Source organism: Stegostoma tigrinum, chromosome 2, assembly GCF_030684315.1.
Source record: "Stegostoma tigrinum isolate sSteTig4 chromosome 2, sSteTig4.hap1, whole genome shotgun sequence".
Lineage (NCBI taxonomy): Eukaryota > Metazoa > Chordata > Chondrichthyes > Orectolobiformes > Stegostomatidae > Stegostoma > Stegostoma tigrinum.
The window spans coordinates 6,389,036-6,406,549 of record NC_081355.1 but is presented as its reverse complement, the minus strand read 5'-3'; the positions used below and the strand labels follow the sequence as shown (position 1 = coordinate 6,406,549).

At 40.5% G+C, this 17,514-nt stretch overlaps 1 protein-coding gene across 2 annotated transcripts in view; it reads right to left on the bottom strand.

Moving 5' to 3' along the window:
• Positions 1-8,716: 8,716 nt before the first annotated feature.
• phlpp1 (PH domain and leucine rich repeat protein phosphatase 1) overlaps positions 8,717-17,514 on the bottom strand; it is a 158,684-nt gene continuing 149,886 nt past the window's right edge. For both annotated transcript variants that reach the window (XM_048520648.2, XM_048520638.2), the window contains exons 16-17: positions 13,964-14,192; positions 8,717-10,719 (exon numbers count right to left, since the gene is read on the bottom strand). In XM_048520648.2, the coding sequence (XP_048376605.2) occupies positions 9,565-10,719; positions 13,964-14,192 (1,384 nt within the window). In that variant the 3' untranslated portion in view covers positions 8,717-9,564. The remainder of the gene's footprint in view (positions 10,720-13,963; positions 14,193-17,514) is intronic.

Below are 17,514 nucleotides of genomic sequence, written 5' to 3'. Positions count from 1 at the left end.
TGAACCATAGAAGATCCGCACACAACAGGCATGTTATTCCTGGCCAATATTTCTCCTTTAATGGACTATATACCCATTTCACATTGTTGTTCATACAGAGCTTGCTATGTTTCAAGGGAAATTGCCCAAGTTTTCTACATGAATTGCATGACCAATGACATTACAGCAGCCTACCTGTATTTTCAAAGTGGATGGCTACAGTTTCAGGTGGAATATTCAACCATCTGCAAACTATTTGCATCAATCTTCCAACCTCCTGTTTATTCTTTTAGCAGTCAATATAAAATACTGGAAATATTGGGAACTAGTAGAAACAATGTATTTTATCATAATGCCATACCATTTGGAAGAATTCCAACTATCTAGATTCTCATGGAAGAAAGTTCTAACTTCAAATTTTCTGAATCACTATAACTCCTTAACTCTGGTAATAGCTTTACTAATCTTTTCTAATTTTTTTTAATATATATTTTTAAAAAAAAAACATTCATAGGATGTGGGTATTTCTAGTAAGGCCAGCATTTACTGCCCACCTCTAATTGTCACTGAGAAGGTAGTAAGTTGCCTTCTTCAAGTGCTCAGTCTGTTTTTTATTGGTGGACATGCGTATTGTTGGCTGAGCCAGCATTTATTGACAATCCCTAGGAGTAATACATAGTGTGGGGTCAGCTAAAGCACACAGGAATGGATGTCAACGACAGTAGCCCACTGACAAGAAGTATGGTGTGTGAATTAGAGGGGGTACTGGACCAGGTGGTATTTCCTAAATGTGTTGTCTTTGTCCTTCTATATAATTGTTTCCTAAGATTGGCACAATGCTCCAACTATTAGTGTAATGATAGATGCAAATGAATTGTGTTATTTTGCACTTATTTTCTAACACATTGGTTAAATGCAACCCATATTCTCTGCATGAACCACCAGTTTATGACACACATGTATACGTTACTGCAATCACATTAATGAGGTTAATTGAATCAAACAAAGATAAAATACCGCAGATGCTGGACATCCGAAATAAAAACAAAATGCTGGAGAAATCTAGCAGGTCTGGTGATATCCATGAAGACAGAAAAAGAATTCATGTTCCAATATGACTCTTTGTTGGAATACTGTTGTGATTTGACATAGTTTATCCTCATTAGGAAAATTTGTACATTTGTGGGTAAATATTTTTCCCCCAAAAATCTTTAGACAATATTGTCAAATTTGAGACTGTCCAAATCCAATACTTTCCATAATTATTACAAAGATTGCCTGCATTAATTTTAAATTAGGCTTGTCCAATCATTTATAATGCAAAACTAATATTTCCACTTTAATATAATTCTTTTTATTTTTCAAATCATTATAATTTGAGGGATTGAGTTGTTTGTTCTTAATTTCCATCAAAATCAATATATGAATAGATATTGGATAAGAGATAATGGGAACTGCAGATGCTGGAGAATCCAAGATAACAAAGTGTGGAGCTGGAAAGTGTGGAAAGGGCCTAGACCCTTCTAGGCCCGAAACATCAGCTTCTGTGCTCCTAAGATGCTGCTGGGCCTGCTGTGTTCATCCAGCCCCACACTTCGTTATCCTAGTACTCATTGTTAAGCCTCGTCTTATCCTGAGCTTTAAATTGTTCAGAGCGCTGGTCCAGGTCCAACCACTAGATGGCGGTAGACACCACAAGTGTTTGCACAAATGGCTTTGAATTATTTGGATAGTGGAAATTGGTCTTCACTCCCACCAACCAAATAATTTAACGCAATTCGTTTCAGAGATATAAACTAGATGCTCATAATTGGGAATTCTAGCATTAAGAAAAATCTGAGATACTAATCAACATTTATAGAATCCTGAAGGGTCCCCGGATCAGAAACATTAACTCTGCTTCCTCTGCGTAGATGCTGGCAGACCTGCCGAGTTTCTCCAGCAATTTGTGTGTTCATATGATTCATCCATGTGTGTGCAACCTGAAAATATTCAGCAGATTTCAATAAGCTTGAGCTTGCTTCTGCTCAAATCAAAAAGAGAATGATGTACATCAGTTTCCGAAAAGTGACAAAGTCTAATTAGTACCAAATTTAGAGGCATCCTGGATGTGCTGAATTGGATCAGAAATAATGGGAACTGCAGATGCTGGAGAATCCAAGATAACAAAGTGTGGAGCTGGATGAACACAGCAGGCCAAGCAGCATCTCAGGAGCACAAAAGCTGACGTTTCGGGCCTAGACCCTTCATCAGAGAGGGGGATGGGGAGAGGATTCTGGAATAAATAGGGAGAGGGGGGGAGGTGGACCGAAGATGGAGAGAAAAGAAGATAGGTGGAGAGGAGAGTATAGGTAGGGAGGGGATAGGTCAGTCCAGGGAAGACGGACAGGTCAAGGAGGCGGGATGAGGTTAGTCGGTAGGAAATGGAGGTGCGGCTTGAGGTGGGAGGAGGGGATAGGAGGGAGAAAGAACAGGTTAGGGAGGCGGGGACAGGCTGGGCTGGTTTTGGGATGCAGTGGGTGGAGGGGACGAGCTGGGCTGGTTTTGGGATTCCGTGGGGGAAGGGGAGATTTTGAAGCTGAAGTCCACATTGATACCTTTGTGCTGCAGGGTTCCCCAGCGGAATATGAGTTGCTGTTCCTGCAACCTTCGGGTGGCATCATTGTGGCACTGCAGGAGGCCCATGATGGACACGTCATCTAAAGAATGGGAGGGGGAGTGGAGATGGTTTGCGACTGGGAGGTGCAGTTGTTTATTGCGAACCGAGGGGAGGTGTTCTGCAATATGGTCCCCAAGCCTCCGCTTGGTTTCCCCAATGTAGAGGCAGCCACACCGGGTACAGTGGATACAGTATACCACATTAAGCAGATGTTCACCTGCATATCTGCCAATGTGGAAAGTCATCTTGGGATCTGGGATGGGGGTGAGGGAGGTGGTGTAGGGGCAAGTGTAGCACTTCCTGCGGTTGCAGGGGAAAGTGCTGGTGTTGTGGGGTTAGAGGGGAGTGTGGAGTGGACAAGGGAGTCACGGAGAGAGTGGTCTCTCTGGAAGGCAGACAAGGGTGGGGATGGAAAAATGTCTTGGGTGGTGGGGTCGGATTGTAGATGGCGGAAGTGTCAGAGGATGATGCGTTGTATCCAGAGGTTGGTGGGGTGGTGTGTGAGAATGAGGGGGTTCCTCTTGGGGCGGTTGTGGCGGGGGAGGGCTGTGAGGGATGTGTTGCGGGAAATGCAGGAGACATGGTCAGGGGCGTTCTCGACCACTGCGGGGAGAAAGTCGCAGTCCTTGAAGAACAACAGGGATTGAAGGTACAATAACACTATCTGCTAAACGGACAATTATGCTTTGCCTATTCATTTTGGTTGAGTTGTTTTGATTAATTTTCTAACTGCTGTATTAATTTTCTCAAATAATTATTCAATCCCATTTGGACATATTTTAGCAGTGACAACAACTCATTTAATAATAAAATGTTCAGTGTTCAGCTGCAGAACACTGCATCTAGGAATGTTCAACCACAGAAAACTGCATTTAGAAATGATTAGATTACAAATATACGATCATTATGTTGGCTGTAAAATCTTTCCGTATGTTACAGGACTGAGCTTTTTTTTGTCCAATTACTTATTTCTCCTTGATGTGAAAACATTGACTTTTAAATCTTGATGCAGCACTTTGTGGAACAGATAAACATAGTGACATAGAAGATAGGATACGGCCATTCAGCCCTTCCAGCCTGCTCTGCCATTCATCATGAACATGGCTGATCATCCACCTCTTTGCTTCCACTTGGACAACCAGTTTTCTATCCATCTCAGTACACTTCCCCCAATCTCATGTGCTTTAATCTTGCACAGTAATCTCTTACATGGGACTTTGTCAAGCATTTTCTGAAAGTCCAAATATACTACAATCGACTGGTTCCCCCTTGTCAACTCTACCAGTTACATCTTCATAGAATTCCAACAGACTTGTCAGGCATGATTTTCCCCTTCATAAATCTACGCTGACTCTGTCTGATTCTTCTACTGCTTTTTAAATATTCCGCTATAAAGTCCTTGACAATGGGTTTGAGAATTTTCCCTGCTTCCAATGTTAGGCTTACTGGTCTATAATTCCCTGTTTTCTCTTTAGCTCCCTTTTTGAGTATTAGTGTGATATTACCTACCCTCCAATCTGCAGTGATTGTTCCAGAGTCTATAGAATCCTGGAAGATGACCACCAATGCATCCACTATTTCTACAGCCACTTCCTCAAATACTCCGGGATGTAGATTACAAACTCTGGGGATTTATCTGCCTTCAATCCCATCAATTTTCCCAGCACTATTTCTTGACTAATATTGATCTTCATCAATTCTTCCCTCTCACTAAATCTTGCATTCACCAACATTTCTGGTATTTGATTTGTGTCCTCTTTTGTGAAGACAGAACCTACGTTTGTATTCAGTTGCTCAGCCATTTCTTTGTCCCCTGTTATTCACTGCCCTGCTTCTCTCTGTCAAGGACCTACATTTGTCTTCACCAATCTCTTTCTCTTCATGTACCTACGGACACTCTTAGTGTCAGTCTTAATGTTCCCTGCAAGCTTACTTTCCAATTGTATTTTACCCTTCTTGATCAATCCCTTGGTCCTTCTTTACTGAATTCTAAACTGCTCCCAATCTTCAGATATGTTATATTTTTTGGCCAAGCTGTATGCTTCTTCCTTGAATCAGATACTATCTCTAATTTCCTTTGTAAGCCATGGATTGGCCCTTTTACCCATTTTGCTTTTGTGCCAGACAGAAATAAACAGTGGTTACAGTTCCCCGCTGTGTTCCTTGAAATTTTGCCATTGCCTATCCACTGTCATCCCTTTGAGTAACTCGCCTCCAATCTATCAAGGCCAACTCATGCCTCATATCTTCATTGCTTCTTTTATTAAAATCCAGCACCTTAATCTCCAGAACTACTACCTCACTCTCCAACTTCCTGCTTGGCCTGCTGTGTTCATCCAGTCCCACACCTTGATAAAAACTTCTCTCAGGTTATGGTCTCTCATCCCCAAGCAGTCTCGCACAGCTAGACTGGCAATGATTCCCTTCTCATTACACACCCAGGCTAAAATGGCCTGTTCTCTAGTTGGTTCGTCCACATATTAGTCAAGAAAGCCATCCTATATAGACTCCAAGAATGCCTCCTCTACAGCATTGTAGCTAACTTGATTTGCCCAATCTATGTGTTGATTAAAATCACGCATAATCACCGATATTCCCTGATCACATGCATTGCTAGTTTCTTGTTTAATGCCATTCCCAACATCACCACTTGGAGGTCTATATGTTTTTTGCCCTTTGGTGTTTCTCAACTCTATCCATTCAGACTCCACATTGCCAGAGCTAATATCTTTTCTCACTACTGTGTTAATTTCCTCTTTAACCAGCAATGCCACTCCACCACCTTTTCCCATTTGCTGGTCCTTCCTATATACTGAATACCTGGGACATTCAGTTCCCATCCCTGGTCACCTCGCAGCCATTTCTTTGTAATCCCAATTTTATCATAACCATTTACATCTATCTGATGTGCTACTGATAAACTTCATCACCAAATTTTCTTGCCCTCAGTTCAACAGCTTCATTGAAACCAACGAGAAAATTACACCAAAGTCCTAATCAGAAACAACTCACTTTTAAAGGATATGTGACAACATCTGGAGGAAGGTTGAGGGATCTCTTCCACCCACCTTAAGTAACCAAAACCATTTAAAAGGTAACAACTTTGAGAAATAGGAGATGGAAATAATTGCATTTCTTTTCAAACAATTACCGGATTAATCTTATGATCAGTCATTGAATATTTTTAAGGTAAAAGTAGATAGATTCTAGACTAACAAAAGCGTCAAAATTGCAGAGGAGGTTCAAAGGGCAAAATGGCCTATTCCAAATTTGCTAGATCTCACAAGTTTATGCTGCTGCTGGTTTAGATTACTGGAGAATTAGGACAATGAGCAGTTTCCTTAATTTACACTACCAGCTATATTACTCTTGGCCTATAAACAATCACATGCCTATATAAAACCAGGGTAATTAGTGAGGCTTGCTTGAATGCTTATAACCGCTTAACTTTCAATTGCTATTTTGAGTTCTACGAAATTCAGCAGCTACCATAAAATAGTCAGTGTTTGTAGGATAGAAGAAAAAAAACCATCAGAGGGGCTGGAGACAAATTAATGGAATCTCAACAAGTGAAAAAGAGGTAAACTCGAGCATTTCCTTTTGTAAAGATAACATTTAAAATCTGCTGTAATTTCACAAAAAAATGAAAATATTTGTATTTCATAAAATAATACAACAGAGAGAATAATACAGCGGAGAAGGAACAGTGTCTCAGCTGGCTCTTTAATATGGCTATTCAATTGATCTCATGCTCCTACTCTTTGATATCCTGTAAATTATTTTCCTTCATGTATTCATCTAAATTTCTTTTGAAAGTTACTGCCAAATCTGCTTTCATTATCCCTTCAGCCTGGACTTTCCAACATTTAATCATTGAATTATCTTGGACTACCACTTACTATAAAGTCCTAATTTCAGATCATTTATTGCCTGGAATTGAGAAATTGGCTGGAACACAAAGGTGATTGTTAAAATGGTCACTGACCTCTGGGCATGTGCACTAAAAATGTCATACTGGTGACAAGTGCCTTCAGTGCCAAGGTGTATGTGTACATCTGAGATCATTATCTTCCACTAAATGCAGATGTCCAGGTTGAAGTCAAGAATCTGGGAGCAGGGACAAAGGCTGGTGCTGGGACTAGGAGTCAGATCTGTATGGAAATGGGATTGGAGGGAGAAGCCTGCATTAGGAGCCAACCTCCTTTTAGCTGCAAAGGTGCTGGGGAAAGATGTGAGGCTGCAAGGACAGGGGGTGAGGGGGAGAGAGGCTGCGAAGATGGAGATGCTTAAGAGAGATCAACTTCAAATTAAAATACCACAGGGTATTTTATCTAACATGATTCAGTGCCATCTTTAGAGAAGTAACTCCTTCACGTCACTTGACAACAATGTGAATGTTATTGTGACAAATGGTCACCGAACAGGAAAGGTTGACTGTATTCTCTCTATGTATGCTGCCAGATCTGTTGTTTCTCCAACAAACACTTCTTGTTTTTTTTTTGTTCTTTATACCATCTAGGATGGTGTGCCACTGTTGAAATAAAATCATTTACACACTGGTGGGGTTGGAGGCATTTTCTGTAATTTCTGAATTTGCAGTAAAGACAGGGTTTCCTGTCAAATTGATAACAAATTTCAACGGTGGGCACACTTACAGAGCCCAACTTATGGATGTATGTATAAACCACAAATATCAAACTGAAAGCCACAGCCGAGTAGCTATAAGTGGTTTTGAGTGACAGTAATCTGTATGTGTAGAATCCCTTAAGTGTGGAAACAGGCCTTTGGCCCAATAAGTCCACACTAACCCTCCAAAGAACATCCCACACAGACCCACTGCCCTATCCTTTTCCCTGTAACCCTCGATTTCCCATGGCTAAAACACCTAACCTACACACTCTGAACAATTTAGCATGGCCAAACCATCTAACCTGAACATCTTTGGACAGTGGAAGGAAACCAGAACACCTGGTGAAAACTCATGCAAACACAAGGAGAACGTGCAAACTCCACACAGTCTGAGGGTGGAATTGAACCCAGGTCTTTGGTGCTGTGAGGCAGCACTGAGCCACTGTGCTGCCCTACAAATGTGTGCTTAAAATTCATTGGAATTTACCGCCAGAACCTGTTCATCATGTAAGTGGTCAATTAGATAAACAGGTTTGATCTGGATCATGACTTCAGTCCTGTTTTAAGTTAATTGTGATATTGACCCCAAGCAAGTCAGCTAAGTACCTTGAATAGCAAACAAAACAGATTCAGATTCAACAGCAGTTTCCAGACGAGAATTGTATAAATTTGAAGATGAAAAAAGTGTTTGCATATGGGGGGGCAAGTTGCAGTGTAACAAGTGGATTGCTCTTTGAAAGTATTGGCGCAGACCTGATAAACCCATCGGCCGTTCCTGCTATCTCTATTCATCGACTTCCAAGTATATTTTTTTCCTATGCCTTTCTTGAATTGGACAGACTGAGAAAATCATGCTCATTGTTTGGCTACCAGCCTGAATATTACATTGACATAGAGGAATTGAAGGATTAAAAAAAAAACCTTAGCCAGGACACTAGCAGCAGATTCTTGTTCAAATTAAGTGTCCTCGGATCATTTACGCAAGACTGAAAACAGACAAAGTTTCAGTTTAACATCTTATCAAGCAGTGTGTCTGACAGTGCAGCATTTCTTCAGTCCTGGTCAGCCTGGATTTCATGTACAGGTTTCTGCAGTTGATTTAAATTTTCAACCTTCAAATGCAGAGGCTACAGTGGTATCCATTGAGTCACAGCTGACAAATCTCATGACAATTTCATTTTTTTTGCCTAGCTCCCATCTGTCTCTCCTTTCACACTAGTAGATACCTGCAGGGATACTCTACGCATCAGATCTCATGTGAATGCACAGTTATTATCAAGTCACAAAAGGGTGTTATTTTCCTCTGCCTGTGAAACACCAAAATAAGCCAATGACAGCAAAAACACCTTGGTTTTATGGGATACATTTTTGGTCACTTGAAGTACACTGCTTAGGATTTGATTTTAAATGAAAAATGAACCATACAGGTTTACCTAAACTGTAGATTTATTTTAAACAAAAGTGTATTAACATATCAATTCAAGAGTGCTTTGGAAATCATTTGTTTTCCTTGCAACATCAGGACACTGCTGGTGAGCAGCAGAAGACATGGAAGAACAGGAACTCAACTGTGAAAACAGGCCAACTGAAAGAACAAAAAGCGATCCTGAAAGACAAAGCATGGCAGGTAGTAATTACACCAAAATCCAGTCAGTCAGTCAGTCACTCATTACCTCATTATATTGAGAGGATGAATTTTGTTTTTAAACAGAAGTCCTCTTTGCTTTATTCTTTTCCCGATACAAGACTCTGATGGTGTAAATTTTTTTTGCATCACTATACAACATTTTAAACTATTTACAAATAATTTGTGAATCAGCTGTTCTCTCAGAGAAGATTAGTAAAATCTCAGTGACTATGTCACATTAATGAGTTTGCAACTCCTAGGAGTTAGTCTTTAAAGTCTACAAATTTCTATGACTTTCACTTTAAAAAGCCATGATTTTAGAAATACATTTATAGCATTATCTAGAATTATTAATTCATAATACTTAGGCTTGTTTTTAAAACAAACACTCAACAGTTTACAAATAATGACGGCCTGCAATATACTAAACGTGTCCTCATCTTGTACAAACAATGTGCTATATGAAAATTTGTTAATCTGTTTTTATATCTTAATTAATCACAAAAGAACCAACTAATGAGGATTTTTTAAAAAATGGCTGCACATCTGAGTGTAACTGGCAGAGGGGGCTTAGAAAGTGAGAAAAATATCTCAACTGAACAGTTTCAATTTATAAGTAAAAAGAGCGTAGAAGGCTCAAATTTATTAAAACTAAATGTTTTCTTCCTGGTCATAGAGGTGTATCATAGCAATCTGAGAGCTGGTCAAGTTGATACTGGCGTTGCTGTTGTTCCTGGTGTTGCTTCATAATCTCCTTTACTTCTTCCTCTAATTCTGGAGGAATGATGAATTGATCATCTGGATCAGGCTGTGGAGGGGCTGCAAAATAGCCTCCACTCTTTTTCATCGGTACGTCAGCTGCCACCTCAATCAAGTTGTGGCTCTTCTCCGAAGGTGCAACAGAACCATTTCCACGCTTTCGACCAATTGTCCCTGTTGTGGAGTATTCAAACTTACTATTGTCATTGTCCAGCCAGTCATTTTCACTGTGAATTTTAAGAAGTTGCATTTTTTCAGAGTTTTCATCTTCATTTGCGCTGATTACTATTCCTTCATCACATGCATCAGAAGTTAAATGCACTGACATCTTTTCCTTCACCTGACTACAATGAATATCAACCTCAACTTCCACTCTGCTGCCATTGGAAAACACTCCTTCAATAGGCTCTTCATCTTCACTGTCCAATCCATTATCTGAAAACGTGCTGGAGAAGGTGGCACTGGACAGCTGCCGCTGGAATGAGCTGGTCAAGCATACTGGGTGCAGCATACAACGCTGCTCGCTATGGATCAAGGGGCCTCCATCATTCATTGTGACCAGAGGAGGTTCATCAGAGGCCGTTGAACCCACTTCACTGCTCATCTCTGAAGTGGATATTTCACTGCTTATCTCTGAGGCAACGCCACTACTAGATGATGGCATCCCCAAGGTATCAGCCGGCCTGTCTTTTATTACTACAGTTACTGATGGAGGAAAAATGCCTGGGCTGGAAGGGGGTACACCACTCATGTCACAACAGCAGAAGCAATCCTCGCTAACGTTCAGCTGGACAACCACAGCACTGATGCTGTCATTGAATCCATAGCTCTGGGCCAGGGTACAAAGCTTCTTGGCAGCAGCTTGAGCGTCAGGGACATTTCTCACAGATTCCACAGCTTCCAAATGGGAGATGCTGTCCCAGAGGCCTTTACTACCCAAAATGAAGAACTCATCTTGAGGTGTGAGTATAACAGACTGAACATGAGGTCGAGGCACAACGTACGGATGGAGGAATGTGTAGCCCAAAATCCTTGTAGAATCAGTCACCCCATTAACCTTATTGTCCTACAAAAGAAGATGAATACAAATAATAGATGAAGGAGGTATAGAAATTATACAGATTAACATTAATAAAATATTTGTAGACAATACAAAACAGGGGGGAAAAAAAGCTACAACCTAAATGAAATTTTTTATGTGGGGGCAACAGGATACCATCAGCAGCAGTAGCTTCTTAATGTTATAATTTGTTCAGAAATTAAGACATGGGGAAATATCAGGCTATTTGAAAAGCAGCAGTTCTTAGGTTATGTGTTTTAAAATAAAATTATGTAAGTGATTTTAACAGAAGTACTTGACAATTGGTTACGCCATCCCCTTCTGTCCATCAGGCTAATCTCAATTGAAAAGATTCTACTTGGTCAAAACAACTGTTTCCTGCTTTGCCACTCGAGATAGAAATTATGGTTTTCTATATCAACCAAGCCAGGCATTCCATTTTGAAGAATTGAACTTCAGCACAAACTGCTCATTTCTGCGAAAGGGAGAATCAATAGCATCTTTTGAAGCTTAGTTCGTAACTGCTTTGAGCATTATTTTGGGACTGTTACAGTTTTGCTGGCTGCATGTATACCATGTAATATAGAAAGCTGTTAAGATTAGCAAAATGTGCTACTATTACGTCCTTAATAATTGAAGGGAGTGAACATTTGTGGACGTGGTATCAATCAAGTGGACTGCTTTGTCCTCAATGGTGTCAAGTCTCTTGAGTATTGCCTGAGCTGCATTCATTCAGGCAAATGGGGAGAATTCATCACATTCTTGACTTATACCTTGTGGATGATGGACAAGCTTTGGTAGTCAGGTGGTGAGTTATTCACTGCACTACAATATTTACATGGCTAGTATGGTTTAATTTCTGATCAATGGTAAGCCCTAGGCTATGGATTGTGGTGGATTTAGTGATAGTCATGCCATTGAATGTCAAGTAGTGATGGTTAGATCCTCTTTTGGTGGAGATGGTCATTGCCTGGCATGTGAGCAAGTGAATGTTATTTGCCAATTGTCAGCCCAAAACTAGATACTGTCTAGGTCTTACTGTATTTTCACATGGACTGTTCCAGAATCAGAGGAGTCGGTGTCAAATGGTGTTGACTACATAATGTTCAATGAACCACCCCAGTTCTGACCTTACGATGAAGGGAAAGTCATTGATGAAGCAGCTAAAGATGGTCAAACCTCAGACATCACCCTGATGAACCCTACAGACATCCTGGAGCTGAGATGACTGATTTGAACAGCCACACCATCTCTCTCCATTCCACGTATGATTCTAATCAGCAGACAGTTTCCCCTGATCCCCACTGAATCCAGTTTTATTAAAGCTTCATGTCACACTCATTCAAATTTTGTCTTGATATCCAAGGGCAGTTATTATCATCTCACTTCTGGGAATCAGCTTCTTTTTTTTCCATGTTTGAACTCACACTGTAATGAGGTCAGGAGCTGAGTGACCCTGGTGGAACTCAAACTGAGCATCAGTGGGCAGGGTGCTGTTAAGTCAATGCTGCTTGGTAGTATTGTTGACACCTTCCATCACTTTATTGATGATTGAGAGTAGGCTTGGATCTGTCCAGAATTTTATTAATTTGGCTCATTTCCACACTGTCAAGTACAAGACAGTCTAGTAGCTGTACTGAACAGCTAGACTAGGAGCATGGCAGAATCTGAAGCACAAATGTTCAGTACTATTAGCAGAATGTTATCAGGTACAATAACCTTTGTACCATCCAGTGCCTTCAGTCATTCTAGACATCATGTGGAGTCAATAAAATTAGCTGAATACTGGCATTTGTAATGGTGGGGACTTCTGGAGGAGGCTGAGGTCGTTCATCCACTCAGCACTTTTGGCCAAAAACTGTCACAATCGCTTCAGCCTTATCTTTGTCACTGTGTCCTGAACTCCTCCTTTATTAAGGACAGCAATATTTGTGGAGCTTCTTCCTCCAGCAAGTTCTTAACTGTCTATCACCATTCACAACTAGCTGTGATAGGACTGCAACACCAGTATCTGACCGCTGGTTGTGGAATTATTTAACACTGTTCATGCTACTTACACTGCTTTTCATACCAGAAGAACTGTTTTGTAGCTTCACCAGGTTGACTTCTCATATTTATGTATGCCTGGTGCAGCTCCCGGCTGCATTCTTCTGCATTAGAAACAACAGATCTAGCCAGCAACAGGAGAGACCATTATCTGATGCAGAACAGGCACGAAGTTGACACAAGGTTGAATGAGGGCTAATCAAGGGATGGTTTTTCCATTTGATTTTTCCCTTATGGGGTAGTAGCAGATCTTAATTAACAATATACAATGAAAGAATGCAGAAGAATTATGATTAAAAAGTGGAAGTACTGTCGTCCAATTCACTACACTGGCTGTGGCCTCTCGCTTGTGTGTTTGTTTTCCTGAAGTTAAATTTCAAACATTTTCCCTTTTGCTTTCCAGATTACTGTGCCTATTTCATTCATGAGGGAGATTTTGTTTTATGGGGTGACTTTTAGGAATAACTTGTGTTTAAAATTAAGTATTTATGACTGCCGATTTCAAATTGATTTACAGGCAATAACTTCTGATAGAAGACTATGAAATGCGTATATTTCTCTTTTGCAAAGTATTTTTAGATAGTTCTGTCCATTCTTTTCTGTCAGTGAGCTGAAGTGAGGGATATGATACTGAATCAATGACGTTCCTATCAGATATGCTTAACCACAGCTCCCCAGCTTCAACAAATGGTGAGAATATTAATTAGTTTGAGCATTGCTTACAAAAAAAGACATGTTGTCAAAGTGATTTGTCTTTGCAAAAATATAGATGGAAAGGGGAACAACAGAGTGCTGATTGATTGGCAAGTGGCCTTTGTAATACCTCTACCAAAGTCTACAGCAAGTTTTTTTCTTCATGAATTACATAAGTACCACATCATTTGTTCCTTAACTATAATAAGGTGCACAATTTATTTTAGTTACATCATCATTTTCATCAACTATTTCTGAATTTCTCAACTGCCTTCTTAACTGCTGCATTGGGCATTTCAACAAGACAAGAACAAGTCCATCCACTGGGTCAGGGATGTGAGAAAAAAAAAAATCAAAAGTCTAGGAATGTGCAAGTAATTGTAAACCTCAAAGTGTGTACATCTGGAAATAATCAGACTTCTTCAAATTAAATATTTCGCAGGAATTGGTTGTTTGGAAAACTGCTCTTGATGTAACTTAGCTTCATTCAGCTGCGTACTGGATATTTTACCTCGGTGACAATAGCTTTGTATTGTTTAACTCTCTCCAATTCTTCATTGCAACGAACAGTGTATAGCTTTGAGAGAGGCAATGGTTTGCCATCTCTGCAGAGGACAGCTTGGCACTTTCCCACATTGGCTGCAGTCAATGTAAAGCAACCAGAAGGATCCATTGGGTCATGCTTTATGTGACAAAGCACAGCGGAGCCTCCAAGCTTCTGTCCAGCAGTTCCAAGTTTCCTGAAATAATAAATTCAGAACAATTACAGAAAAAAAATTGCTGCACAATATTTATACTGAAATTGTTTGTGAAAAGCATTTATCACAGTGGGAATCTTTCCTGTGATACATGTTAAGGTGGCACTGAAATGTGGTATACTGTATACAAGTAACATTGCTGAACATTAGAAATTTCCAATTGCAGAATCTGGGATGTTAGCTCTGACTGCATGACCCAGTGTAGGTTATGTGCTTCTTGATAAAGAGGTAGAGAAAGTTACCTCATTCCCAAGTGGTTCTAATGCACCACCAGATAGATTAAATTACCTGAGAATGATCCACTGCCCACCCTCTCAAAAAGTGTGGGAAAGTCCAGTGCAAGTCATTTAGAACTTGGAACATAGAACAGTACAGCACAGTACAGGCCCTTTGGCCCACGATGTTGTGCTGGCCTATTATTCTAAGATCAATCTACCTTGTATACCCTACATATTACTATCCTCTATGTGCCTATCCAAGAGTCGCTTAAAAGTCTCTAAGTATCTGACTCCACTATCACTGCCGGCAGCGCATTCCATATGCCCACCACTCTCTGTGTAAGGAACCTTCCTCTGACATTTCCCCTATACTTTCCTCCAAGCATCTTAAAATTATGCCCCCTCGTAATAGTAGTCATTTCCGCCCTGGGAAAAGTCTCTGGCTATCTACTCTATCTATACCTCTCGTCATCTTGTACACCTCTATCGAGTCACCTCTCATCCTTCACTCCAATGAAAAATGCCCTAGCTACCTCAACCTTTCCTCATAAGACCCGCCCTCCAGTCCAGGCAGCATCCTGGTAAATTTCCTCTGCACCCTCACTAAAGCTTCCACATCTTTGCTATAATGAGGTGGCCAGAACTGAACACGATATTCCAAGTACTTTCATCTACTACCACCCTCTGTCTTCTATTTGACATCCAGTTTTGTATCCAGACAGCCAAATTTGCCTGAATCCCATGCCTCCTTACTTTCTGAATGAGCTTACCATGTGGAACCTTATCAATTGCCTCGCTACAATCAATATACACCACATGCACTGCTCTGCGTTCAATGTGTTTTGTCAGATCCTCAAATAATTCAATAAAGCTTGTGACGCATGACCTGCCCCTCTCAAAGCCATGCTATTTGTAATCAAACTATGCTTTTCCAAATAATCATAAATACTATCTCAGAATCCACTCCAATAATTTGCCCACCACAGAAGTAAGATTGGCCAGTTTGTAATTCCCAGGATTATCCCTATTCCCTTTCTTGAACAAGGGAATGACCTTTGCCACCCTCCAATCTTCTGGTACTACTCCACTGGAGTGTGAGGACGCAAAAGGTCATTGCAAGAGGGCAGCAATTTCTTCCCTCACATCCCGTGGTAACCTTGGGTATATCCTGTCTGGTTCAGTTGACTTATCTATCCTACTATATTTATCTCAGCCTTCAATATACATGTGGACTCTGCACCAGCACCTCCGCCCCCCTCAGCTCTCTGTGGCAAGGAGTTACAAAGACACTTAATCCACAAGAAGAAATTCCTCCTCATCTCCATCTTAAACTGATGTCCCTTTAGTATGAGACTATACCCTCTGGTCTTCAACACTTCCACGAGGGGAAACATCCTCTCAGCACTTACCCTGTAAGGGCCCTTCAGAATCCTTTTAGGTTATCTCTTCTAACACCAATGAATAGAGTTAGAACCTGTTTAACCTTCGCTCATAAGAAAATCCCTCCATATCAGGGATTATCCTAGCAAATTGCCTCCAATGAAATGACATCAGGGGGCCATAACTGCTCAGTACTCCAGATGTGGTCTCACCAGCACCTTGTATAGCTGCAATATGACTTCTCTATTTTATAGTCTAATTCCCCTTGAATTAAGGGCCAATATTCCATTAGACTTCTTGATATCTACTGCATCAGTGCTCTAGTTTTGTGTTTCATGCACAAGTACTTCGAAGTGCCTTTATGCTGCAATTTTTCTACAATTAAATAATACTCTTCCTTAGTTCTCCCCTCCAAAAACTTCTCATTTTTCCATGTTATACTCCATTTGCCAACCTTTTGCCCACTTCTTTAACCTGTCAATATCTCTAAACTGTTCATATCCCTCTCTCAACCTGCCTTTCCCCTATTTTCATGTCATCTGCAAACTTGGCTATAGTATATTCACTATACAGCTCACTGGGGCACTGTGCTGGAAATTAAGCATCACTGTTCCAGGATTCGCAACAAGTTCTAAAAATTCAATGAAACTACCAAAAATATTAAGTTGCTTCTAACTGACTGCTACCCCTTTTCCTTCCTCAGTTGATGCATCAATGCTATCTGTACAGCACTTCTCACTGGTACTCATTCAACACTTACTTCTCTTCCAGCTTAATATCAGCAATCCTTTGTCTGCTTCCCTTTTTTGTTTTCACACTCTCTGGGTGCCATATCCATCCATTCGACTCATTCATCAGTGCTAGTCCCCACCCCCATTCCCCCTGTTATCGGCATTAATATCACCTTTTCTAGCTATGAGTTCTGACAGTAGATCACCAGACTCCAAACTTTAATTGTTCTTCTCTCTGTAGATACTACCTGACCCGCTGAGTTCTTCAGCATTCTCTATGATTGTTTCGGATTTCCAGCACCCCCCAGTGTTTAGCTCCTACTAAACTCATGTAGAAAAAATTTAATAAAACCTATTCACATAAGTTGATAGTTCTTTGGTTGCTTGGTTGAACCCTGTTTTTTATCTGGGTATCTGAGCTTTAGGATTGTTTCCAAATATATTTTTTTCCTGTTTCTTTCAACAGAAAACTGGACAAGGAATTTTACAGAGAGGGAAAAGGGATTGATGTAGCCAACTTTTGCTTTGTTCCTTTGCTTGTCCGAGTCTGTGTTGAACTGCAGTCTGGTGCATCAGAGGCTAATGCCTGTGCCAAGCTCTCCTGAACCCAAGGCAAACAGTATCACTTTATCTGGACTCAAATGTCCCCAAAAATTAACATCCTTTTATACTTGTTTTTCCAAGGGTGCAAACTGATGCTTGTACATAAATCCTTGTTATTTGCATGGAATAGACACAGACCTTCTGTAGATAGTACAAGAACATGGACAGCACTATAACAGAAAACCTCTATTTACAGTGAAGGACTGCATTGCTTGATGCAACAAGTCAATTAGGGAAATAAGAAAACTATCGAGCTTGAAGCCAACCTTGCAAGTATGCAAATCAGAGGGATTAACCAGTGAATGGTCGACTGAATGGAGACTGTGCCCAGAGAGAGCAAAAAGTAAAAAGATTGCTGTTGGTAAGTCAGGA